The 26,964-nt window shown below is 46.6% G+C and overlaps 1 protein-coding gene across 3 annotated transcripts in view; it reads left to right on the top strand.

Moving 5' to 3' along the window:
* The window catches only part of LOC146191535 (lysosome membrane protein 2-like), a 71,902-nt gene extending 46,433 nt beyond the window's left edge, over positions 1 to 25,469 (top strand). The window contains exons 5-13 of one of the 3 annotated variants that reach the window (XM_084602056.1): positions 6,370 to 6,461; positions 7,449 to 7,498; positions 7,969 to 8,038; positions 10,988 to 11,285; positions 16,528 to 16,601; positions 21,543 to 21,594; positions 22,096 to 22,248; positions 22,893 to 22,923; positions 23,671 to 25,469. In XM_084602056.1, the coding sequence (XP_084458182.1) occupies positions 6,370 to 6,461; positions 7,449 to 7,498; positions 7,969 to 8,038; positions 10,988 to 11,285; positions 16,528 to 16,601; positions 21,543 to 21,594; positions 22,096 to 22,248; positions 22,893 to 22,923; positions 23,671 to 23,870 (1,020 nt within the window). In that variant the 3' untranslated portion in view covers positions 23,871 to 25,469. Of the gene's footprint in view, positions 1 to 6,369; positions 6,462 to 7,448; positions 7,499 to 7,968; positions 8,039 to 10,987; positions 11,286 to 16,527; positions 16,602 to 21,542; positions 21,595 to 22,095; positions 22,249 to 22,892; positions 22,942 to 23,670 lie in introns of all 3 variants that reach the window. The other 2 variants (XM_084602054.1, XM_084602057.1) reach the window with 2 other exon arrangements.
* Positions 25,470 to 26,964: the final 1,495 nt, after the last annotated feature.

Raw genomic sequence — 26,964 nt, 5'->3', positions numbered from 1 at the left:
CCTGGATCATGCTCGACCTTGGGCTTGAAATTAGTCTTCTGCGCTGCACCCAACTTCTGTCCCTACGGCGGACCGCGCCGCTTCAGTAAAGTTTTTTTTTGTTTTTTTTTTTTTTATATACAGGAAAGCTGACTTGCGGATTTTGGCAGAGGGTTTATATTAAAGGAATGCGTGACCTGTTGATTTTTATGCGGTTACAGGCCGTGGATACAAATAGTACACAGCAGCTTTTCAGAGATTGTGAAATGAGTGCTATACACAAAGGTCGCGCGTTTCACACAAAAAAGAGAACAATTTTACAGTTTTAAAGTTTAAACCTCTTCCTGCCTGTTGCGACTGGTATACAGCACTACAGCTATAGGTGGCATCACCCTGAGGAGCTGAAAAAAGTGGTGCTGTTTTAAAGCACACGTGTTGCTTACAAATCTTTCCTATGTATTTTTTTTTTCGAGCTTTCCTTCGTTGCATACGGCCGACACAGCTGCGCCGTTTCCAATAGAACTGCTGCTCACGCGTGGCTTAGTGCTAAAGGTTGAATTGAACATCATCCTTATCCAATGTTTCCTCGGCTGGTACGCGGAATAAACATTAGTCACGTCGACAAAGAGAAAGTGGCGGCTACTCTGCGACCCTGATAAGCTCCAGAAAGAACACCCCTTCGCGTGGCGAACGGGTCAGTCGCACTGGCATTTGAAGGCAACTGCGAAGGTTGCACTGACATTGAATAAGGCCACCTCAGTCTAGTCCTTATATACGGGTAGGCCGTAAGGGCGAGAGAAAAGCAATGGAAGTTCCACGGCCGACGATTTCTCACTCGCGCTGAGCTCCATTGGCTTTCGGCGCTTACATATGCGAGAGTCTCGTGACAGGGGAGGTCGAATCTGGCGAGTGCGCGGATTCGGCACCTTGGCTAATCCGCTGGCGCAACCGCCATCCTCGAACGTCTCAGCGGTTGTCTCCTGGCGCGGTCGCGTCACTCGTCGGAGGTTGGAGCCTATTACGCCGTGGCCGATTCCGCGCTCACTTGTCCCTGAACAGCGGTCGGCTGTGACGATCGCCGCCGAATCGCCCTTGAAGCGCGCGCCCCGAAGGTTTGGTGCTCAAAAGATGCGCCACCCGACATTTGCCTTTTGTGGTGACGCGTTTCCGAGACACGGCTCACCAAGTTCGCGGCGAGAACTCTATCAGGCGCCTGTTGACGCGGAGTACAAGTCAGCGGCAACGCGTAATTGATGGTACGTGTTGTATAGTGCCGACGGGGGATTAAGTGCCGCGCTTAAGCGCTGTACATCTCCAGTCGGGCGTTTGGAAGATTGGCATTGTTCGTATTGCCTCAGACCATCGTAAAAGGCTGTCTTGCAAGATATGCTCGCTAAACGCTGTGATATGAAATGATGGGGTTAATAGAAAAAAAAAAAAAAAGAAGACGCAAGAGTTTGTGAGGGGCATCTGGATGCGTATACAACCTAGTTCACGAACGTAGGCTGTGCACGCGAGGATCTGCCAGACAATACTGTCACGGTGCAGAAGAGCAAAGCCAACGCTCAGCACCGTTGCGGGTCTGATAGCGCGTGGGTCCTCTCCTTTCTAAAACATCGTCGTCTTCGGTAGCCCCCTAATGATACCTGCTGGCATTATTAAGACTGCATGTACGCACGTGCTCACAAGCTTGCCTGGATAACTTCCCGTTCTTGTTGTGGATGCGCAAACTCTTCGGATTCTTTGCCGACGTTAGAAATTTCGAAAAATCTTGAAAACTGTGCCTACTGGCTACGGAATTCATATGAGACCGACCGAATTAATAATCAAGACTATCCATGCATTATATTTTTTTAACTGTATATATGCTGTGGGCAACTTCCGCAGTTTGCGCTCTAAGACTGGCAATCAGGAAAACAACACAGCTTCTCATCTCACCACATCTCCCGCCCCGGACATTTTTCTTCAAAAGCGACCATGCGACACCGTTTTGGAATAAAATTAATTTGCTGGTTCAAAATCCCCTTAAAAAAATAAGCGCATTTTAAGATTCGGCGTACTGACCTGCTTTACAGATCTTTAGGGATTTTAGTTCTGGGCTGGACTGGTGAAGATGGGATGTGTTTTTACTAACAAGCTGTTAATACTAACGAAGACGTTGGCTCGTTGCTCACTGTATAATGACCACTTACAGCCATTCACCATGGGCATGGAGGCATTCCCATTCATATTCATTCCCACTCACACTCAGATCCAGTTGCTCACGCTTATTTTCATTCACAGATGTGAGTAACGTGAACTGCGCGGACTCATGGCAAGGTGTGCGCACCTATGACAAATATATATTAATCGCCACTTCAGTTCAGGGAACTAGAGCGAGCCTCCCAGAAAAAAGAAATTTTGCAAAGGCCAGCCTCCAAGGGGCGAACTACAGTGGCGAAGTTCTAGCTAATAAACATAAAGCGCGGCGCGCTGCTGCGAAATCTTCGCACCGTCCTCCAAACAGCGAATGCCGTTGAGGCGCGCTGCCATCGGGCGAAGCGCAGTGTGTAGCCGTCGCATAGTGTATATACGCTCCCACGGCTTGCGCATTGAAGCATTCTACGGTCGCAACGACACTGTTACTGGCCCTGGCTTCCGGACGTAAAAGGAATGGCTAGATCATTCTATGGAATAACACACAAACTAAAATTAAGCGTATAGAAAAAAGGAAAGACTGCTGTATCTTATCTTCTATATTTGAGTAGCAACCAGGTCAATGCGCTGCTTCACCGGCCACTACGCTTTTGGATCTTGTCACAAGGGTTTGTTCTTATATTTGCCGTAAGGTTTTTCTTTCCTTTAGTCTTACGAAACATTTCAGTGGAGCGCCGTTTCTCAACATTGTTCATGCACATTACCGCAGCAGCGGGAGAAGAAACCCGGCGGCAAGTCATGTCAACTCAGATTGTCGGTGCATATCTACTCGTATTGAAATCTCTTAAAAGCTTCCGCATCGCAACCGACGCGAGAATATCGATGCTTTATTGGCAATAAAACGAGTGAGCTCCTGAATGACTGCAGGAAGCAGAAACCTGCATTTACGAGCGCTGCGCCGTCGCGCTGCGCTCGGCGTCGGTAGCTTTTTCAAGCGATGGCTCTGCCGCTGCAAGGACATGTGCTAACTTAGATTCTAGAATTGATTATGCTTCATCAGCAGCGAAGAAGAAAGAGGGTTCTACTTAAGTTGAGGACAACGCAGAGGGTCATAGAACGAAAAATAGCACGGGTAACATTAAGAGATAGGAAACGTGCAGAGTGGGTCAGAGTTACCGGCATTCTAGTGGAAATTAAGAAGAAGAAATGGACATGGGCGGGACATGTAGTGCGAAGAGAGGATAACCGATGGTCGCTGAGGGTAACAAACTGGATTCCAAGGGAAGGAAAGCGTAGCAGGGGGCGGCAGAAAGTTTGGTGGACGGATGAGGTCAAGTTCGCAGGGGTCAAGTGGATGCAGGTATAGCACAGGGCCGGATTAATTAGAGGAATATGGGAGAGGCCTTCGCCCTGCAGTGGATATAGTCAGGCCGATGATGATCAGAAACGTGACGAGTCATGACTTATGAAACGTTTCTTCCAACAATGCTTTCAAAAATTTGTTCGGAAAATAATGAAGGTGGCCGGTATGCATTAAGGCGAAAGCCTTTAACGGCTCATGAGTGGCGCCCGCAGGAACTGTGCGCGAGATTTCGCGGAATATCGGTATATAGTGACCCATAGTTATAGGTAGTGATAGGTAATAATAGTCAGTAATAAAAGAGAGAGAAAGAAAGACTCTCCTGCTCTTCTTTCTTTTTCTCTTTCTTATCTCCTTCTACCTCTCCTTCCTTCGGCCCTTCTCCTCTATCTATCTCTCTCACTCTCTTTATACCCTCCCACTTCCTCTCTGTCCTCAGGAAATTCTCTCTCCCTCCCTCTCTAGGAATCAGGGGCGTTCCAAGGAGCGAAGGCGGCCAAAATGATTTCTACTTGCTGCACGTAATGTGACTTAAGTGCTCCCCGAAATCTTTTGTAGAGGGCGGGGCTACGAGAACATGCTCTGCATGCTGATGTCTACCGTCGGGCAAAAATATCTGACCATTCTAGATCGGGCAACGTTAATAGAACTGAGATTTCTATTAACGTTGAGATCGGGCGCGAACAGCACTTTTTCGCGCCGCGAGTGTAGCGGAACCGCACACATATAATGAGCGCGCTGCGGGATGACGAACATTTTGTCTCGTGTTTGTTCACCTTGAAATAGCACACAGTGTTGGATATCGCGCACTACAGGAACTATGAACGCTGCAGCAAGAAAACTTGCGAAGGGGAAAATAAAATGTTCACTATGAGGGCTTCCACAACAGGGTTGTGGCCTTGAACGAAACGTTTATTAACGTGGATTAGTTTAACTGTGCAGTGCTCAACACGTAGAAAGGGGCAAGAACGCACAGCTGACCTTCAGTCTTTGCTGGGCTTGTATTTCGATGCCTTTCTTTTTTTTCCTGTTAGCAGTGCTCTACCAAATTGCTTACGAACGTTAGGCGAATGATGGCTCTTTGCGTCCGGCAGCAAGATGGCGACATCCGTGTTATAGTTTCGTAATCTATATATTGTCACGCTGCTGATGACGAAGAAGAATTGTGATGGTGTCAGAAGAAGAGGAAGAAGCGTTGGTTTCTGGGGTCTAGTAGGCTTCACCTTTTCCCGCTGCAACAGCACTGTAAATAAACACCCCCTTTCTTATTTTACCGTAACAATATATATATATATATATATATATATATATATATATATATATATATATATATATATATATATATATATATATATATATATATATATATATATATATATATATATATATATATATATATTCATTCTAGACTAAAAAAGCTCCCTCTTCAGGTGAAAGTGGTTGTCGTTAGGAGCGGATAATTTATCTGTGAGAGCCAAACACTGTTTTGTCCGCTGTGTCCCTTGAGTAAGACGGCAAACAGGTGATAGGGAGGATACGTGTCACGTTGCTGCCTTCTTTTCCGTTAGTTTGGCCGAACCTAGAGAGCTTCCTCTTTTTGGGACGAAAAATATTGACGAAAAGAAACGATCAATAACGTAGGTTTCTTTTCCTCGAAATAACGAACGAGAAATATTTTGCAGGCATTTTATTTCCGAACATATAGCACAGCTATTTCGCTAGCGAGGCGCATCGGGACGGCGTAGGAAGGAAATTGTTTTTCAACGAGGGCGTTATAGGATCCGCTCTCAAATTTATATAAGCGCATATTGCTGCTGCCGATAAGGTTGCACCCGCTTCAGTTAGGACGGATAGCGGCCGCACACGCATTAGCATTCTCTTGACTCGAAGCATGGTCCCGTGCCGTGCCCTTTTATTCCGCAACGATCCTGTTTTTATTTTTTTTTATTTTTTTTTTTACCTGTAGCGAGCGTGTATTGCCGGCAGCGATCAGGATTGACTTACGCCTATTACGAAACGTGCATGCGAATAGCGACTGGCTGCCCTCACACAGCGTTCTCGCAAGTGCAAGTCACGTGGCACCGCTCTTTAAGGCAGCCAGTTCCGCTATTATGCGATTGCCACTGTTTCCATGGCCATATAGCTGCGTCCCCGCGTACCAGCGGGTGGCAGCGGCACTGTCATTTGAAGCAATACTTCCTCCTCTTGCCTGCATATTCGCTATTGTTGCACTAAGCCGCCATAAAATGTTGAAACCGCAAGGAAAAACGAGAAGTAGACGGGAGAGAAAAGCGAGTATTCGAAGTGCGCAGACACGGATTGAAGCTTTGGCGATGCCTTTGTGGAAGCAGCAGACACTGCCAGAGCATGTTCTTTGTAGCGCTCCTCTCTATGCAAGCGGATGACTGCGCTCTACGATTGAGTTCCAGGATAGTTTGCTGTGAACAGTACTCACTCCTCATTCGTTGAACAGTACTCACTCCTCAACAGTACTCACTCCTCAACAGTACTCACTCCTCATTCATTTTGCGGTTGCCATGCAGTGCCATTCTGACTGGTGTCCCAGCTGGTTAACTTCCTAATGATATTTATGGAGCCATAAATTGGACGGAACTTGAAATAAATTATTTTCATTCGGCCAGCGTCCACGTAGCGGTTGTTGAAAAATGTCCGTTACCTCCAGCTTTTCCAGCAACGAAAGAACAAGAAGAAACGTTCTCGTACTGATGTAGTCAGGAGAGCTTATAAATTTTGACGCTTTGCTCGTTGATAACCGTTTATACTTGCGTTTGCACTGTTGTCTTGTTTTCGTCGCTTATTCAGCCTACTTCACGCAAAACTAAACGTGCCCAAGTAGTAACCGCGTCTCTCGTGTCTTCTTCTCTCCCCACCAGAGGAACAACAGCCACGACGGCCTGTACTCGGTGTACACTGGAGAAGACGACCCGGCGAAGTTCGCCAAGCTGGAACGATGGAACAATCTCGGGTACGGCCGCGACCCGCGTTTTACTTGTGCGCGCCTTGTGTTAGTTTTCACTTGATCAGGGGCTGTTTAGAAGTGTAACGTGGCCAGGGGTCTTAGGAAACATCTAGTGGTATGCTGAAGTATTTTTATGGTCTTACTGACTTAAACAGGAGCAGATGGAGAATACTGCGCCGTTCTCATGCCTGCTTGCGCATTACCCGCGTGGAATTACTATGTGCAGCAAGTGCCAGCGGGTTGCTTTCGCCGTTATGCGCGAAGTCTCAGAACGTTTTTTTGATTTCCGGTGGGACAGACAGGAACGCCATGAACATGAACGTCCGTTTACTGCTGTTCACACCTGTACGTTGTTACGCCATTAGTGGAAATCGTCGTGCTCTTGCAGTAAACTAAAAACTGATGCTCAATAAAGCAAAGAAAATTGCTTAGCTGTGAACTTAAACAAAAACAAAAACAAACAAACAAAAAAGCCTGTAAGCATAAGCTTTTTGTTCGTCAGGTATGTATCGGAAAATTTGTGATGCTCTGGGGCTTGCAGGCAGTTATTGCCTTTGATTAAAAAGCAAACTAGACATTCCTTAGATCAAGGGCAACAATCATACTGCGTTCATGTTGAGAGAAATGTTTCCTTTCTACATTTTGATGCAAAATGCGAGCAACTGTGCATTGGGTTTCGTGAAGAGCCCTCTTTGGTGTCAACACCAAGTAGCGTGTATTGCAAAAGCTTTTGGCTTGAGCAGCACAACGTCTTGAGAGTGAAACCGACATAAGCTTGCCACCTGAAAGCTTATAATACCGCTTATTTGCTCTTTGTGTCCTCTACATTTCCTCGATTTAATGTGCTTGAGCCAAACAAAAGTGAAATTCTAACTATCCAATACTGACGTAGCGTGATACAATTAGTGACCTTGGTAGAAAATTTCGCAAGAAATTGCCGCTCCTGAAATGGCAAAACTCGAGATTTCCATTAACAAAGCACACACTGTGCAGGAATCTCACCTACTGGGCTGGCCCGACGTGCAACATGATCAACGGAACAGGTGAGGAGCCGCTACCGTGAATTTTAAGTCTCTACCTTTTTTTTTTTTCCCTTTCCTTTTTGCTGCGGTAGGAGTTCCGCTGTAAATTTAAGGACGTCATGTTTAAGCACTGCCAAAAGTCAGAACCTTTCAGCCAGTGGAGGGTGTAGTCAGCCACTAACAAGTGTGAATGAGGCCAATTGTTTACACGGATCCATCAATTATTAGAGCTCAGCTTTTACGGATGGCAGCCATTAGAGGAATATGCGCACGCATGACGCATGCAGATAGCGCCTAAATCCCCAGGCTTTTTTTTTTCTTTTTTTCAGAGTAGTTGTTGAACCACTACGGAAAATTTGGCTCTTAAAAACGAAGTTAGGAACTCCTTTTTTTATGGCCTGATTTTTTTAACCCCGCGATAGTTTCTAGTTAAACTAAGTTAACATAGAAAGAAAAATGACTTCTTTTTTTCTCATGCGGTTTTTCACTAGACGGAGGCCAATTTGCGCCGTTCCTGTCCAAAGACAGCACGCTTTACGTGTTCTCAACTGATCTGTGCCGGTAAGTGAAACAACGAACGTGTTCCTAAAACATATATGATGGCTCGTTGCTGCACTGGAATAAAGAGTTCGACAACACACCTTAGCTTTAATGACATGGAAAAAATTAGCCGTGGTTTAGCTCTGGTTAAACCTGGCTGGAAGCGGAAGCTTCTTTTGACTGCTATATTATTCCCCTATCACGCCCTATCAGCGTAGGGCGATGCGTTATTGAGGACACTTAAGCTCGGACTTTAAGAGTATGACGCGTGGGCGTAAGCTACCAGCCCACATATAAAGTCCCGCTTTAACCAAGCCGCATGAACGTGTCTGCGTATCCTATAGGGGTAACGTGAATGCAAAGGGTTCTGGCAGGCTGATTCTGATATCACTCTTCCATAAGAAAGGAGCGACCCGAATTGGCAGCTCTTGCCCGTGGCATAGGGGTAACGTGAATCCAAATGTCATGGCAGGCTGATTCTAATGTCACCCTCCCACATGAAAGGAGAGGCCCGAGTTGGTGCTCTTTCAGGCACGGACACTGACGCTGAAGGCTCGAGCTGGTGTTCGTAGTGAAGCTTCCGCTTCAAAAACGTAAAAAAAAAAAAATAAAATAATGTGGACGTTTGGAACACCGCAACGTCTTGTGTAAAAGCTGCACTGATCTTCGTCTTTGTTATTACACTCGCATATGAGAAGAAAGGTACGCCTATTGTTCTCGAGTAACTCGCTTTGCACTGCCGCGGTTTTTCAGAAGTCAATTTCATTCGCCATTTTAATTATGCGAAGCGCAGTTACATCTTTATTTATTAAGTGAGCCATTAGCTGACTTCAATAGGATTCATTAAGCTGACATCGATGTTCACCTCCGGGGTGAAGCGCTCTTGTCCGGTCAAACAAGTCGGAGGTGTCTTCACAAAGCCGGATTTGTTATGTTAGTAAATACTTCCGTGTCTCTCTTTTAGACTTCCGACCTGAGTAAGCATGTTTTCGTTGGACGCAGAATAAAAAGGACCTTTCGTATCGCTAAATGAGAAGCACAGTATCACATTCTTATGAAAAATGTCGCGCTAAATGGATGGATTAATGAATTGAGTAACGTGGGCATGTTTTACTCTCAGCTCACCAAGACAAAAGTAATTGGCAACGCTACACATTTGGCGCAGTTCATTTTAGTAATGACAGCCTGAAGAGCAAGCAAGTTAAGTAAGGCGGGTTTAACTGAGGCGCGCCGAAGGCGCTATTAGCAGCACAGAAATGGGTCAATCGCCGGCAGAGCCGCAAGTAGCGTAGATATACCCTTTCAGACTTCAATAATCGTTGAGCCAGTGACTTCCACAACAGTGTGGCTCGCTTTTCATCCCATCAGGATAAGCCGTAACCTGCTGTACGGACAAACACAGGCACTATCGAGATAGAGCCAAGCTTTCTCGGTTTTGGAACCGTCGCTAGCGATCGGCAGGCAAAGTTTTACAGTCCTGGAGGTTTACTGTCCCTGGGGTTTTACTGTCCGAAAGTGCTCTGCAGCGGATATGCTCTTTACACGAAGGATAAATTAAGATAGAATGTTCTTGGCACAGCTATACATCCTAGCACGCTGCAGTGCGAAAGGGCCACAAACCAGGCCCCGACACGTGCACATGCAACTTGCCCGGTGCAGCGAGCGCACCAGCGGCGGCTCGTAGCCGACTACGTGTCGTCAACCTTCGTCGTTTCGCGCTCCTGTGGCAAATTGATAAATGGCGCTGTATGAATGACCTTCGCGTGACTCGATCACATTGGCCAGGTTGGAAATCGGGACGAAGGAGGGGTGGACATTCTGAAATTATCCCATGGTTAATAAACAAAGTAGGAACGAGTTAGTTCGGCGTTGGCCGGAAATGACGCGTCGTGAAGAATGGAATGACTTCCACGAGAAAATGGAGGGAAGAACGAAAGTAAACAACAGTAGGTCTCGCGGGCGGCGGACCGCGAAGCCTTCAAGGCGGGCAGTACTTCATCACCACCTACCGCAACGTTTGCTCAAGACGCCCAGCTGTCGAGGCCATTTCCATCACAAGTCATGCAGACCTTGTAGCGGCAGCCAGGAGCACTTCGTCGTTTCTTGCTCACACGTTCGAAATGCGAGCTCAGAAGCGAGCGTCAGCTGCCTTAATCTTTGTCTTATTTAGTTTTTTTTTTTTTTATGGGACCTTGAAAGAATCGCAATATATCAACCACGGTGGTGCAGTGGTTAGGACTCTCGATGCTGTGCCCAAGGATGCGGGATCGAATCCTGGCCGCAGCGACCGCTTTTCGATGGAGGCGAAAAAGCAAGGCGTCCGTGTGCTGTACGACGTCAGTGCACGTTACAGAACTCCAGGTGGCCGAAATTTTCGGAGTCTTCCACTACGGTGTCTCCCATAGCTTGAGTCGCTTTGGGACGTTAAAGCCCACAAACCAAACCAAACATCTGCTTTTCCACTCACATGTTTACACACAGGTATGCACAGACAGGGAAGAGATGCAAAGGAGAAAGCAAATAAGCGAGTACGGTATATCTTATTGTGAAGAGCTGTATTTTTGTGCGAACAGCGTGAATGGGACCATAGACGAAAACTAGAACGCAGGACACACAAGTTTACTGTGTCGCCCTCTATGTTCCTCGTTTATGTTTCTCTCTTATTTCGTGTAGTTCACGACAGAACATTCCTTTTCAACACATGTTCATTGAAAACAGCGTGCCGCGAGTGTACGAGTTCTTGAATGATTTGAGATAACGAAGAGTGAAGAGATAAAATGTATGGTGTGTCGCACCGGCCGTGTAAGAGCAGAGTTTTATTGGTTAAAGCTGCTCTCTTTGGTTTGTGTGGCACTTGACCGTAACTTCTTGCTTAATCGCTGTTTCGCCTATTTCATCTTAGCCCTTCCAGTACATTTGAGCGATAAATATGATAACGACCGTAACCGACCCAAAACCATGACGACGCAGGTCCATGCACTTTCGCTACGAGAAGGACACCGAGGTGCACGGGATCCGCGCGTGGCGCTTCACTATCCCGTCCACGCTGTTCGAGTCTGCGGACCTGCGCGAGGAGAACCGCTGCTTCTGCCTCACCTCGCCTGTTTGCCCCAAGAGCGGCATCACGCACGTGGCCGCCTGCCGCAAGGGGGCGCCCATCGTGCTCTCCTCGCCGCACTTCTACCAGGGAGACAAGGACTTCGTGCGCGCCGTGCACGGCCTGCGACCGAACAAGGAGATGCACGAGACCTTCCTCGACATCCACCCGGTGAGGAAGAGCACGGAGCATTGCACAAACTCATTTCGCGCTCAAACGTGATGGGAAGGAAATACGTAACGGGACGGTTTTATCGCCGAATCATGGAATATGTAAGGGGAGGGGGGAGGGAAGGGGGGGGGAGAGTAAGGAAACAAAACCCAGTGTAAAGGCCACCATCTTGGCTATGACGACGCTCCGAGGACCGCCATCTTGGATTTTGGGATTTCGAAACTATGTCGTCATTTCAGTCCATGACGTCATAGACTCGTGGTTCCACTTCTAATCACCATATTGCATTAAACGTTACAGCGTCCATAATATGCCCGGAATTCTCGGTTACTCCTTCATTCAGGATGCTCTCTTTTCGCGCTCATAACTGTGTACTGTTGTACTTGCAATTTTCTCCCTTTCCTTTTTTTTCGTCTATTACGCACTTAACTTTTATAACTGTTTTCCTTTGGTGCTTTTCTTTTGTTTATCGCTTTTGGTCGTGATCTTTCTTCTCCGCCCAGCTCAACCATTTTGGCCGAACGCGGGGAAAGTCAAGATGTCTCCGAGCTGTTTTTTTCTCCCTTTGTTTTATATACAGGCCTGCACCACACAGGGATTCACTCTGGACACCGCGTGTTATGCACCGTAGCCGTTTGTGAAAGCCACCATTGCAATATGGGCTTTCACGTCCTTGCTCGGCCGAAGTAGGTTAACGGAATGCTATCGCGAACAGTTATCAGTAGACGCCAGTTCCGGGGTTCGGTTTGATCGTTTCCCTATCAAAAATAAAATTGTAGGCCTTGTGTGACGTTGCGTGCTTCCTACGCAGGAAAGCCAACTTAAAGGGGCATTTATGACAACTGCTTTTTACCGTTCGTGGTAAAAATTCAGCTCCGCCGGGGTGGTGCAGTGGTAAAACGCCCGACTACTGTCCGGAGTTCCCGGGTTCGAACCCTACCATGGCGGCTGCGTTTCGATGGAGGCGAAACGAAGTGGCGTCCGTGTGCTGTGCGATGTCAGCGCACGTTAAAGATCCCTAGGTGGTAGAAATTACTCCGTAGCCCTCCACTACGGCTCCCATTTCTCTCTTTCCACTTTCTCTCTCACCTTCATCCCTTCCCTTACGGCGCGGTTCAGGTGTCCACATAGCAAGTGTGATAGATACTGCGCCTTTCCCTTCCTGTGAACTAATTAAAAAAAATTCAAATCCCGCAGCTTCGGTTTTGCATCGTAGCTTCTCTGCCTCGTGAACGGCGTCACGGCGCGCTTCCTATACATGCGGCGCGCGCTTCGTGCCGCCGCCGCGTCGGCCCGGCAGAGGCGCGATTACATAATCGACCATTTGCGGAAAAGCGAGTGCCACCTGTCGTCCAAAATGGAAAGCTTCGCCGGCACTTTTGGTTGGAAAGGGCTTCTCGAACTGGCATGCGCAAGGCAGCGTTCGGCGCTTTACGTGCGTTTCAATCGTTGTTTTAGTGTTGCTCTTTTGCTGAAAACGTGCATATGCTGAAGAAAGAGGATGACATAGAAGGAGAACAATGTAGAGCGCCGACTTTTCGGGTTGTAGCCAGAATAATGGCCACGTATGAGCAATACGTGCAGTTTCCGTCCTCAACTGTTCGCCTGCAGGCGCATCCCGGCCGATGCTTAAAGGAGGAAGGCCATGTCAGGAACTTGAATCTTCGTACCACTAATAAGTTTTGATGAGAGTGAGCAGCATCCATGAAGACCGCAGTGTTTATGCGACAATGCCATGGTTCGCTATTGATTCGGGCCACACCGTTTGAACTCACTGCGATTGCGTTGCGGTGTGAGATATTTTGGTTAGAAACCTGTGTATCTCACTTGTGCAGAATGCTGGTACACAAAATGAACGTGTATTGCATGAGCGCTAATGCGCAGACGAGTGTTACAGTGACATGGGATGCACTATTTTGTAACACGCGCAAATGTTTGTATGGGTTTTCTGATGTAGGGCAAGAGTTCCTGCTGACTTCGTCCCTGCAGCTTCTGATGTAGTCCAGGCTTTACTGATTGTTAAACGACTCGTATTATCTCAGCCACGCTCGCGCTCATACGCGAGTGCTTCGCTTACTGACAGACCGCTTCCTGCGTAGACTGCACTCTGCCGTGCTCCTGCTGTTCAGGTATAGCGCACCTTGCTATTGTATTGTTGGATTTACGGTGGATGTTCATACAAGTATATAAAATTCATTTCCCACCGATTCTGTCGATGAAAGAACTCTTATAAAACCGATATGTGTTGATTTGGCAGCAAGCGCCAAATACAGCAAGAACGCCCAGCTACTTCGGAAAGGGCCGGGTGGGCCCAACCGACCCCATCAACGGCTTCGTCTTTAGCGCCTTGTATGTCGTCGTGGTCTTCGTTATGTATACGCACAAGTGTCGCTGTTGCATGGCGCATGCTTAGCTTAGATAGAAGGCGTTCCAGTCAAATGACTGTCTTTAGACAGCATGCAATAGTGAACAATGCTGCGTTTCTCTACTCCTTATTGAAGGCTCAGCGAAACTTGCCAGCATGTAGCACGGCTGCTGTTGAGTGTTTCTGTGAGGGCACTAGGATGCTTCTTCTTGCACGGGCGTACTCTGCAAGTCGATAGTTCTTGGTGAAGGTATAGAACTCACTCCAGCAATTTACGTGTCAAAGGGAAGCTCTACACTACCTTGTCTCAAGGCAGAGATGGCCCCTTTTCCGTAAATGGTGCGGCTTTAGAAGGAAACAAAACTCATAAGAATAGATTATGGCACCGACAAAAAAAAATGAAAAAAAAAAAAGAAAACGGAGGAGAACAAAAGCGCCTCCGCAAAGCAGCAGCGTTAGAGGACATCGAGCACACTACTTCGTTAGCAGACGACGCGCGCTCGGGGACCAGTCATGAAATATCCAGACGGCCTTTTTTTTCACGTGTCCGATTTTTTTTTTAAATGCAGAAGTTTTCCCGAGCCACGGGCACACACAAGAACACACAAGAGACAAGAAACTCAAATCATCCACCGCTCAACAGCGCAAGAATGCACGGCCAGGCAGCGCTGGCGTGTCATGTTTTCCAACCAAAACCAAATCGCCTACAGAGGGCGCTAGTTGCTCCTTTGTCGCGCATGCGCAGGAGCTTTTCCGCAAATGGTCCATTCTACCACGGAGTAAGGATTCTACCCACTGGATAACTTTTCGAATACAGTTTTAGCATTGCGCAATCCGTGTTCAGCCAATGGGAACCGCTTCCCCGGGGAGCTAGCTGTGCATACGCAAGTGTTCCCGAGGAGCACGCAGCTATTGCCGTGTAGGCGCAGCTGTGCCCCTGTGCGGATGACGATAGCAGAATGCGACGCGCGAAGGCATTATCGACGCCATTCTCACTGAGAAATATCAGCGGCCCAGCGATTGCTTTTCCGCAAGGAGACCTCGCCCATTTAAACGCATGCTGGCCATGATGGAGTCATGCCACAATAGCGAGACTACCCGCCTTGTTACCGCCGTTTTCTGTGATTTATTACGTGAAGACTGGTGAGAAACGCCACAGGAGCTTGAACGTCACCAGCTTGACACCGTTTTGTCTCACAAGATATCTGCAGCACTGCGAAATGCAGAGGAGCCCTTGCAATTGTGCTCCTAAGTGCCTCTCGCCCCTGCGCACTATAATAGAGAATTGTGCTCTTACTGTCACCCCCGCCAAAGTTTCGGGGGCGAGAGGCGCGTAGGAGCACAACTGCTTATTGAAGTGCACGTGATCCTGGTTGGAGCGGGCCTCTACCTTTCGCAGTGCTGCAAACATCTTGTGAGACGAAGCAGCTTTCAGAGTTAGTAAAGGTATGCAGAAGCTCCCAGCCATCATATCTTTAGAGCTTCCCTGCTGACACTCGCCATATTTTACCGTGGGCGCCATCTTTTTACGCTTTTCAGCTTGTATACAGAGCCGCAGGCTTTTAAACGTGCTTAGGTTACAACCCAAGTCGCGAGCTCCGTCCTTCACGAGCACGGATGTCCGATGAGTTTATTGGTAGTACTGAAGGCCTGAAGCTATAAAGAAATAACAAAAACAAGAAGTGAAAGTGGCGAACTCAGTGAGGCGAGTGCTGTTTCTGGCCTGGCATGCAGACCGACAGCACCCTTTTGTGTACAGTTTTGCCAGGCGTATGCGTTTTGTATTTCACGCACGTAGCTGTCAAAGATGCCTCGCGAAGGGTTGTTGCAGGTCTTTTCCGAAGAGCAGGTGTGGCCGCGTCTGGGACGTGGTGCCTAGAGGGGGAAACACATTTCTGCAAACATTCACACACCGCAAAAAAGCACACAAAAATGTGTTTGCGAACTTCTTGTCTTGTATATCAGGCGCACTTTTTTGTGGGCGGGTCCTCGAGTTACCAGAGCTTCTCTGTCCCTTTCCGAGTGGTTCTTCGTAGAGACGGCGCACTGCGCTTTCGTGCGGTGCACGTTCTGACGGCAAGGCGCAGTATGAGAATCGCTTTCACGGTTCACCTAACTGTGAGCTCTTTTAGCGCTGAAAGGACAGGGTAGAAAAAATGAATTAAGACGGCCGCCAACGCTTTGGAGATAAATAAATATCGTCCACCTTGCCGGATGGCTGCCGCGGTAAATTATGGTTCCTACAGTGCTTTATTGCAGAGCCACGTTTAGCAGCGCGCTGTTTTCCTCTCAGTCTGCAGCCTTTCACTGTAAGCAAAAAATAAAAATTAAAGAACGTCGTTTAAACGTGTGACGTACCGCGAGTACTCAGCACATGTTTCTGTGAACGATTTCTGTTTTTCTTCAACACCAAAGAGGCAAAAAATTGTGGATCGCATCGTATCCTTTGATTTTTTTTTTTCATGGCGCGTGTACCAGGTTGATTACACTGCAAGGACAGGGCTTACGAAGCAGGTGGATGGCCAGTGTTTAAAGCGTGAAAAAAGTCTTCAAAATAATGAATACTATCGTAATATACGCAGCAGCCATCAATATACCCAGCAGGGATGCAATCTTCATTCATCATTTATTAACCCTTAAAGGCCCCCAAGGGGGGCATTGCTTAAGTCGGTAATTTATAGCTCTTAATATCCAGAGAATCAAGCGGATGTCTTCAACCATCTGACGCATCCCGCGGGCTTCCACGTGGACTGTGTGCAGTGCTAGAGTATCGCGTCATAAGCTGACAGCTGGCACAGGATGATTCCACTAACAGTGTGCTTCTGCCACCTATTTTGCTCTGAAATGAAATCGGTGTTACATGTTTTTGTTTCACAGTTGACGGGACTCGTGATGCGAGCGTCCAAAAGGCTTCAAATCAACGTGGATCTCAGAAGGAACGACCGACTGGCGTAAGTGACACCTGCAGTGTATGCCTTAAGAGCCCTGCGGTACATTTAGAACTGTTTTACGGGTCGCGCATTCGCACATGTATACATGCGCGAGAGTACAAGCAGGATGCTGGGGATTCAGCGTCCGGGACTGCCGGGAGGTCGCAGAGCTTATTGCATTGCGGAGAGGATAAAAAAAAGCTTAAAACGTCGCCGCAACCGAAACGTGCTTGCGGGGGCGTCACCGCACGCGACCTCTAAAACGCATCCGCCCGTGCCGGAAATGGCCGGGATCGGTGACCCGCAACACTGCTCGACGGGGATCGACAAGCGAATGATTTCAAATGTGTCACTGTGCTCCGCATGCGGGACTGCGTGATTAAAATGTTTTCACTCTTAGCTGGCCCAGAGTTGTGCACACTTACGAAGACGACAGATGTGGCTTTGACAAGGGGAAAATATCATCGCAAACTAGAGAACAAACTCGAGTTAATGATATCCTGTAGGATATGAACAGGAAAGAATGAACGTGAGCCCAATATTACATACGGCAAACAAATCAAGATTGACATTTGATGGCAACGAAATAAATTTAGAGAGACAGAAAAGATATACGCTTTTCTTTTGTTAAATCGGGAGCGGCTGAAAGGCAGGTGGGAGATGAGATTAGATTTTCTGTGAGAGCATAGCGCTGCCTGGTAGGGTGCCTCGATGCCTTAGCCTCCCGCCTGGCGCAGTTCTGCGCAACCTGGTTATCACTGGAGGAGGCCTTTGCCCTCAAGTGAACATTGTTTGATTTATGCTGATAATGGTGGCTCTTAGAAATAGTCTTATAGCCTTTTTTATATTTTTTGGAGCAAAGCTAGCGCAGGGGTCTGAAATTGATGTATTGATTTGTGGGTCACGCTGAGAAATCTTTTTCTGCCGCGAGCCAGGAATCGGAAAAGAACAGAAAGAAGATGGGGGTGTCATAATATTCATATTCATTGTGGAATGCGTTTTAAAAATAGACACCGCGAAGATAAGGTTTTATATTTGAATTGCTGGAACTAACCTTCAGTTCTAAGCATGCTGCTCACTTGAGATTTGGCAACAAGCAACATCGAGTTCTAGGTTTCGTGTGAAGATCATTCGATGGTGGCGTCAAGGTGATATAGTCTGTCACCCTTGAATCCAGAGCAAGCTTGTTTACTTTCAATTTGGTGCCAGAGCGTTGGAAGAATTGTCCAGGATATTAATGAATGTGCGCTGACATCGCACAATACACAGGCGCCTTGCTTTTCGCTTCCATCGAAAGGTGTTCGCCGCGGCCGGGATTCGATCCCACATCCTTGGGCACAGCAGTCGAGTGCCCTAACTACTGCGCCACCGCGGCGGGACGATGTCCGGCGCCTCACTCTTTGTTCGGTCTTGAAGGCAGTAAACGTCCAAGTACCATCTAGCAACCATAAATCTTTGTTTGATATTAGTTGTATTGCATGTCTAATGGTTAAGCTGACTAATGCAGCTGGCACGCGCTTTCGAGCACTGATATTTGAGGGCCGGTGAGTCGCATACCATAACTTTGAAAGCAGCATTCGGCGCCGGATGCTTGAGATCTTTGTTGTAGGAGGTAAATAAAGACACGAAGTAGCTTAATGGTATAGCTGTCTCTACGGTGCTCATTAAACTGGCATAAAATCGCCCTAACCATCGTCTTTATCACTGGTGATGAGTATTTTACTATTCAATGCGCTTCGAATCTTCTTCCAGCGGCACAAGCATGCCGCAGGGTGTCAGGCATGTCACTGGCGTAGCCGGAATTTTTTTGTTTCGAGGGGGGCTGATGTTGCTGCGCGATCTCCTTGGTATTGAGCGACCTGTCGCGAGCTATCTGTCACCAATCTGTCACCTTCCAACTGCGCCATAAATGCTGCGTGCCGGGATGCGAGGACTGCGCGGAAGAATAACACTGCCAGGTGCTTTCGTTCCGTCGAGCATCCTGCGCATATATTGTTTTAAGTGAAAATCGTTTGTTTAATTTAGCAAATGCAGAACTGAAAATGCATCACAGCCAGTTTCCCAGGCATGCAATTAACGTTAGCTCAAATACGTAGCTTACCTGCAGTTTTCTTCAGGTGCCTCTAACACTGATCATAAAGTAGCATTTGCACACTAAGGAACTAATGTTAGAACAGACGCCGATTTTCGGCAGATCACTCTCTGCTGGAGCATCCACCGTCGCTAAAAACACCGCTATTCAATAGCCACAAGGGCTCCAAGAGAGAGAGAAAGCAGAGGCGTCAGAGGAGGTTGGCCTGCGGGAGCTGCGCATGTGGCGTCAGGAGCCAAAAACCTCCTTGTACAACATGGTTAATAAATGCTTACTGCCACCACCACGCTCTTTCCTAGCTTTTTCTTTCCTCCGTGCATCGGACCTTGCTGCGTGCTGTGTCAGCTTGTCTGATGGTGTGGCTTGTCTCGCTTGTATCGTCTGATGTACGACTTTAGTTTAAAAGTAGATGCATCTTTCGCGTTTTTATTCGCGCTGAAATGTCATTGAGCATAAAAAGACATTCTAGACAAAGTCCCAGATTGATTTCTGTGGTCTGCGGTCATAAGCCCCTGATGCTTATGATTTATGCCACATTCCTGCTTATACTCAGTAAGGGAATGCAGAGCCAAGTAGTTCGATTCCTCCCGTCCAGCGTGGAACAGTTTTTTTTTTTTACCTTATCAAGCACAGTAACCGAAAGGAACGCCTTACATTACATAGTTCATTGCATAGCTATTTACACAGTTCATAGTTCAGCCTAATTGCTACCCTCCATCAGTTTGCCTTACAATCAGACGTTGGCACAGTATCGAACCGAACCATGTTTCTTGACTCCGACTACCTCTGGCACTGCATGGTTATATACAAACACAACACACACACAATATAATTAAACCAAGACGCTCAGACCGATGATGCGCTGGCTACCAACTGCCTGTTATTTGTGATATGACGAAGAAGAATGCATCACAAAACACGTAGGGTTACAATAAGAAGAAGTACACAAAAGATTCAGGAAAAGAAGAATGCATCACAAAAAACGTAGTGTTACAATAAGAAGAAGTAAACAAAAGATTCAGAAAAGATTAAGAAAGCATTTAAGATGATTTCTGGGGAAGAAGGGGAATGCGTGAGTGTTCCGTCGGTAGCGGTCAACAGCAAGGAGGTGATACTGCTTCGTTCGGACAATGTGACTAGAAGTTAGGCAATTTGTCATTATTTTCGTTTTATTTTCATTTATTTTTTTACTTCTGAATTCGCATTTTTTTTTCTGGATCTTTTGTTTACTTCTTCTTCTTATTGCAACCCTACGTTTTTTTGTGATGCATTCGTCTTCGTCGTATCACAAATAACAGGCAGTTGGTAGCGAGCGCATCATCGGTGTGAACGTCTTGGTTTAATTCTCTTGTGTGTGTGTTGTGTTTGTGTATAACGATGCAGCGCCAGAGGTCGTCGGAGTCGTATAGCCAACTAGCCCGCTCGCAAGTACTACTGAAGTTTCTTGAACTTACCTAGTGCACGTGTCACCACATAACCTTATTTTTGCTACCAATTATACTTTTCAGTTTTCGTTCCAGCCGTGTCTTTTACTCTCTGGTTTTTGTTGGTGTGATGTGTTATCTTTCGCGATGTTTCCTCCACAATTCATATTGTTCTAGACATATTAAAGCGAAATCCCTTCTTGGCTAATGAGTGACGGGAGCAGAGTCTATCGGAAGAGTGCGTGGACCGGACATGTCATCAGATCGTGTCTGCACGAACTGTCAATAATCTATTACATGGGTAACTGATATAACACTGCCAAATTTGGTTTCCAATCTAATTAAAGTATAATAAACTTAATGGTGACCTCAAAATTTGGGTGGGCCACTCACTCTAATTAGAGTATGGTCAACTTGATGGCGACCTCCAAATTTGGGTGGGCCACCCCTGAAGTTCGGCCCCCCGGAACACCAAAATTAGACCTCGTCAGAATTTGACCAATTTCGATGTCTAACCTAATTCGAGCATGACCAATTCAGTGGTGCATTTCCAAACTGGGATGGTTCACCCCTAAAATTTGGCACTCTGCACCCTCTGCAACCCCAAACTTTCACCGTGTCAGAATTTGGTCAGAATTAATGTCGAATCTAATTTTAGTATGGTCAACTCAGGTGACATCTAGATTGAAATCGGTCAGCCAGAAAATTGGCTCCCTGGACCCCAAATTTCCTCCTCATCAGACTGTGACCAAAATTGATGACGAAACTAATTCGAGTATGACCAATCCAGTGGCACCTTCAAATTGGGATGGGCGACTCTCGAAATTTGGCCCCATGGATCCCCGACATTCGACCTCGTCAGAATTTCACCAAAATCTGTGCGTAACTTAATTCGAGTATGGCCCGCTAAGTGGTGACATCCGAACTTAGGCGGGTAAAATCCGAAATTCGGCCTCCCTGGACCCCTGAAAATCTGACTTCGTCCTAACTTGACCAAAATTGGTTTCTAGCCTAATTTAAGTATGGCCAACGCACTGGCGGCTTCCAAATTTGGGTGGGCCACACCCATAATTTAGTTCCTTGACGCTAAAAGTTTGATTTCCTTCGACTTTGACTGAACAACGAAACGCCGAATTCATTACGGAACTAGGTATGGAACTCGCAATGTAAGCAGACTGTATTGCACCTCAGCAATTTTTTGTTCTCCTGTATTTCAGTAAGGGTTATCTGTGTTCCTTGGTTTTTATTTGGTGGATATTTTGGATAAGTAACTATGATAGATGGCTTTTAACTGCAGTTAAAAGTCATCAAGAGGTGACAATTAGCGGATGAAATTCTGCGAAAGCGTAGTCGAAACATTGTTTACACACTGATCTTATGTTGTTGTTTTTTTTTTTTGTTGAAACTTTGACTGGACTAATAAATTTCCGACTTGTGCATTCATAGGATACTGAAGAACGTGCAAGACACGGTATTTCCAGTCGTCTGGATTGAAGAAGTAAGTCTGGTGATCGCTTAGATGCACAGCTCTTTTGTATCATTTTTTTCCCCTCGTTTGAAATTAATATTGCAGGTGCTTGAGCGAACGCTTTCCAAAATTTCCAACTGCACAGGGCTCGAAATCAAAAGAAAATACCTTTAGGGACAAACAATGTGTTGCAGTGGGTTCATTTTTCTCTATTTTTAGGCACAAAGTATTCGCCTAAGCGTCTGTTATAACTTAAAGCATAGGTGAACGCAAGAAAGTGCCGTGTAGGCAAAATATTGCAGATCAGTATCTTCCTAATTTCTGAAACGTACCGGCAGCTGCGCACTAGATGCACACCCCCCCCCCCCCCCCCCCCCCTTTTTTTTTTTTTTTTGTTTTTACGCTGTCCCTTCAGACGACGCGGCAGTACAAATGCAACGCTTGGATGTAGGGCTTTGCCCATTTTGCATAATACGGAAATTAAGGAAAGGAAGGAAATAGTTTAACCCCTTTCTTTCGGTGCCTTCGCAGAGGGCGGAGCTGGCTCCGTCCATGGCAGAAGAGTTCAAGCAGAAGGTCGAGTTCCCGCAGAAGGTCGGCAACGCGACGATAGCTTCGGGCCTCATAGTTGGCGGCATCGGTTCCTGTATCTGCGCCATCATGGTGTTCATCTACTACATGCAGGTGAGGGTTACGTCACTGAAGCCCCGCTACGTTGATTAAAGCGCCTCCGGCAGTATCGGTGCTGCGGCTCCTACAAGCTTCACGTTCACAGTTTACCAACATGCAAGTGTTGGATGCTCTTGCTGATTTCCACCATTTCCTCCGAAAATGTTAAAAAAATATTGTTTACCCCATCTTTTCTGCTTCTGCGTTGTTTTGCCAGCTATATGGATAGAGACGTTTGGGGAGGGAACATCAAATTGAACATTCATTCATCAGTTAGCCATGGGTGTCTTACGAAAACGGCAACTGTGCAAAACGTCGAACAGTATTCACTAATATCTGAGCACGTGATGCTCACCATTCTGATAACTTATTTTGTTAGTCCTGTTTCAAGGTACTGGAATTAATCATTACATTCTTAGTGCTGGCCTAGGTGAAATATACAAAAGCAGTAATCAGAATTTAACGTTTTTCGAAGTTCATATGATGCCTTGAGAATCGACGACTGCGGCAACTTGGGCGGACTGACCATTCCAGTCTCGAGTTGCGCGCAAGAAAAGAGACACCTGAAAGGCAGTAATATGGGTTTGTACGGGATAGGTTACGTTGCGATGGCTGGAGCGGACGATGCAATAAGCTCTTTTTGATGTTCTGGTTTTCAGGAGGCAATGAACGGAAAACTTTTTCGAAGAGGTACGACGAAAAGCAAGGGTGGGTGGATTAAACTGTGATTCTAATGCGGATAAGCTCGATCGATAAGAAAGCGTCGCGAGCTAGGCAACGCATGGACGGACGGCGAAGTGGTGCCTTCCTGGACCGCTGCTCGAACTGGAAGCTTTCCCACGGGCGTTCGATCCTGCGACCCGTGGCTTGAGGCGCCATGTCTTCTCGACGTCCGCACGAAGGTCTTTTGTAAACAATCTTGCATACAGCTGTGCCGTAAATACTTTTCTTGAAGTACGTTTACTTCGCTGTTCAAAAGAAAACATTCAGCCTATGTAACTGGCAAATCAGACGAACCAGCTCCGTCAACGACATTCACGCTCAAACCATCCAGCCTGCAGTGTTCTTAAGAGACTCGAGTAAACTTATTTATTTATTTAATCATACCGTATTATTTGAGTTCTACTGGCCAGATATGGCCAAATGAGTGCACAGTTAGAATGTGAGCCGTTTAAAATATTGTTGCAGTTTAATAACAAAACTGAGCTCAAAAAAACTAAAATCGAATATTCTAAATCGATTTCGACCCATAAATGTCGTGCTCTCTATCCTAACACGACCAAGATAGTTATCAATGTTTGTGTGTGTGTGCTTTTCAGTACTAAAGAAACAAAATCACCAAGACAGTAACACTAAAAGAGAGACATACGGCTCGTAACTGTAGCGAGTGCCATTTCGTGTAAGGTGTCAAACTCACACCATATCCTCGCTTTGCAGGGGAAATCCAAAACGGCCGGCATCAGCGCAGCACCGGTGAACGGGTTGAAGAAAGTTCCGCACTCGTAGGCTGCCCTATGTGCTCAGCGCAGCAGTGTGACAAGCACTGCGGTAGTGACGAACACCAGGCTTCAACTCATTGCACCATCGCACCCGATGGGACGGCCAGAGACAAGGAAGTCACTAGTGAGAGAGCCTAGCACGCCTCACACAGGTGGTGCGGCTGTTTATGGCCGGCAGTTGGAAAACATGTGAAGAACACATACGCCCATGCCAGAGTGTACACTTAGTCACCGCATCAAACAATAAGGGCCAAATTTTAGAAGGCTTCGTGCCTCAGTGAGCATGCCTTAAGAACGACGCGTCCTCCTCCGATAAATTCTTTATACGCCCCCCCAAGCGCTGCTTATTAGAGCGTATTTAAAATTGGCCGAAGAAGTGCTCGCCGCTCTTAAGGAGTTTTCATCGAGGTAAGGAGCCTTCTAAAATTTGGCCCTATTAAGCCTGTGAGAACTTTTTTTTTCTTGTGCCGTGCTTGAGATAACCACCGCCGTCCAGCACTCGAAAACGTGCGCTGACAACGAATGAGATTCATCACTTCAAGCTCAATAGTTCGAAACAAGGCAAGCCTTCCTTCACGTGAACTGACGACCCAGCGAATCCTTGCCATGCTGATTACGTCCTGCGCGTCATCGAAGGTACCGGATGCAACAAGCTGAGTGCGACTGCTAGGTGTGACCCGCTCTCTCTCTCTCTCTCCTTCGTTCCCCACCCAGCCGCTAGCATCACGTGACCTGCTGGAGAGCGGGGACCGACAGCAGTTCGCGATGTACAGAACATCAGACCCACCGTCACATGTTGGTCGTGGTCTTACTTCAGGCCGAGAAGATACCACCAGTAGTTCGCAAGTCTTCACTCGAAGCGAGTTCGATGCGCCACGCATGCATCGCCGGAATTCTCAGGACCTTTTGTTGATGAACAATTGGTTCTTGCAGATGTCATTATTTTCGTTAACACTGACAGCAATAAAGTTGTTATGGTTTAGATTTGTTAAGTTTTCTCACCAAGCTTAATGAGTGCAATGTGAATGTTCGGAGAAGAGCGTGCAGGCGAATTTGGTTATGGACAAACAGACTGCCCCCAAAACGACGTTGCAGCTTTGCTGGTTGAACTTACGCAGATTTAAAAAATAAAAAGGTGGACGTAACAGCTCGGAAACTCAGAAATATATTCAGGTCATTTAAAAATTCTTAGGAAAGAATGCGATGTCATTCCAGTTTCCAGTTTTATTTCCTGTGCGAGTTTTCGTCAGTTTCTTAGGCATGGCTTAGGCACAGGCGGAGTTAACGTGTCTGTCGTGTGCTCGTCCACCTCAGCGCGGAAGCGCTCTAGATGGCTGCAGGCTGCCATCGCATCACATGTTCAAGGGGGAGTTTAAAAGTGTCCCCTACATTTTAAGACTTGTCCTGCCAATGGTTCTCCGCGACTGGTCCTTCATGATAACTTGAGCATCATTATGATGTCATCATTTCCTCGACAAATGAATAGATTTTGACCCTGACGGCAGCGGGGTTTTGGGATGGCGAGAAGGAAGATAGAGCCAAAATGTTTTGAATGCACCAATGGGTTCAATTTTAAATCTGACATCTGGATGACGTTCTACGATTGGCACATTGTCGTTACGTGGCCGTATGGTGTCATGAAAAGTCTCAATCAATAAAACAAAAAGTCTTTGCCGACAGCGTAGTTTTGGTGTAACGAGGAGTCTAATGCAACCGCAATAATAGAAACGGGTATGAAAACAAAAGTCAGCAAGGAAGGTATTCGCTATCCACACGTCACACACGCCGGCCAAGTTCTTGGAAGAGAAAGATAAAAAAGCGCTGAAAATAATTTATTAGCTAGCGAAGGTTTTAAAAGAATTCCTACACGAAGAAACGGAAAGACTACAGGCAGCACAGTTTGTTTGTTCGGTGTTCCAATGCGAAGTATAGCGACTTTTTAAAATGCACAAGTTCGACAGACTGGACGCTGTATTAGCCGTATTACTAGCGGAAAGCAAATGCTTATTATTCTTGTTCAGTACTAATGAAATCCTTCCTAGTACCCTCATTAAAGTTCGTAACTGGTAAATTACTTCATGACTGGTAATTACTAATCCATTCCTTTCGGACGTCCGCAGACTTTCAGTAGAGAGTCATGCGTTGCGGAATGCGGACTTACAGCGTTACGCCACATTTTCCAGCTTCGAAATATAGAGTATATACGTTATCGCAATGTTTTAAAACGCGAACATTAGCAGGCCCACAAACTGTAGACACGCTGGCTCTTTCATTGTGAACAATTATCTTCATTTTGTTTTAGCTTCAACTTGATTTTCAAGCTAGCCTTTCCTGCACTGTTCATTATTAGGGACAGTGTATCTGGCTGAGGGTTGGTCTGTATCGAACAAACAGCATCAGGCCTTTGCAGTGGGACGCCTATGACATGTTGGTGGCTTGCTTATGATTTGCCAGTAGGTGGATCACAAGCAAGCAGCTATAATTACCGCATAATAACGACTAAAAGCGCGACAGAAACGGGACACGTTGCCTGCCTCCGCAGGCGGACGTGTCGGTTCCGGTTTTTAGTCGTCATATCTCACCAACTCGCCTACAACTTTACCTTCCTTAGATACTGCAGCGTATATGGTAAGTAAAATTTAATGAAGAAAATGTTTGAAATATGAGCACAGATATGCATAACGAGTTCTTACTTGGCGTTTCATGCAGTAAGTGAGCTTGAAATTAAATGTTTCGCAAGTGTTTCGAGAATAAAACTGAAGTGGGACTGAAATCAAATGGTCCCTTTTCGCAGAGTGATCTTTATTAGTGCGGTACCACTCGTGTCCTCACAAATATTGACCAAAAATCTTCTCCGATCTCATTTGTGCCGTCGCTCTGATTGAATAAGCTGTTTCAGGAGGTCATAGCCGCGTGGCATAGCGCGGGTAATTCAAACAACCCGGAATAGCGGCTCCAACGCGGGAGTCTCCCCGAGGAGGAGCCGTTAGGGAGACTCAGAGGGATGGAGCCTATGACTGACCGTGACCTTTGGTAGTTTTACTGCAAGAAAAAACATAGGAGCGGATTGAAACCAGAGTGCTAAGTGGTTAAGTCGAGATTAAGCCACCGCGGCGCGTGTTTTTGGCTGTTATAACCATGTTTAAATAGGGCAAAAATCCGCCATTTGATGGGGCGGCACCCAGATGGGGCCACAAATAAGGTTCAACTAGTGGACTTTGAGATCAAGAGC

Source organism: Amblyomma maculatum, chromosome 4 (genome assembly GCF_055883805.1).
Source record: "Amblyomma maculatum isolate TAMU_Amacu chromosome 4, ASM5588380v1, whole genome shotgun sequence".
Taxonomy (NCBI): domain Eukaryota; kingdom Metazoa; phylum Arthropoda; class Arachnida; order Ixodida; family Ixodidae; genus Amblyomma; species Amblyomma maculatum.
The sequence above is the reverse complement of the archived record's forward strand: the minus strand, read 5'-3'. Positions and strand labels throughout refer to the sequence as shown.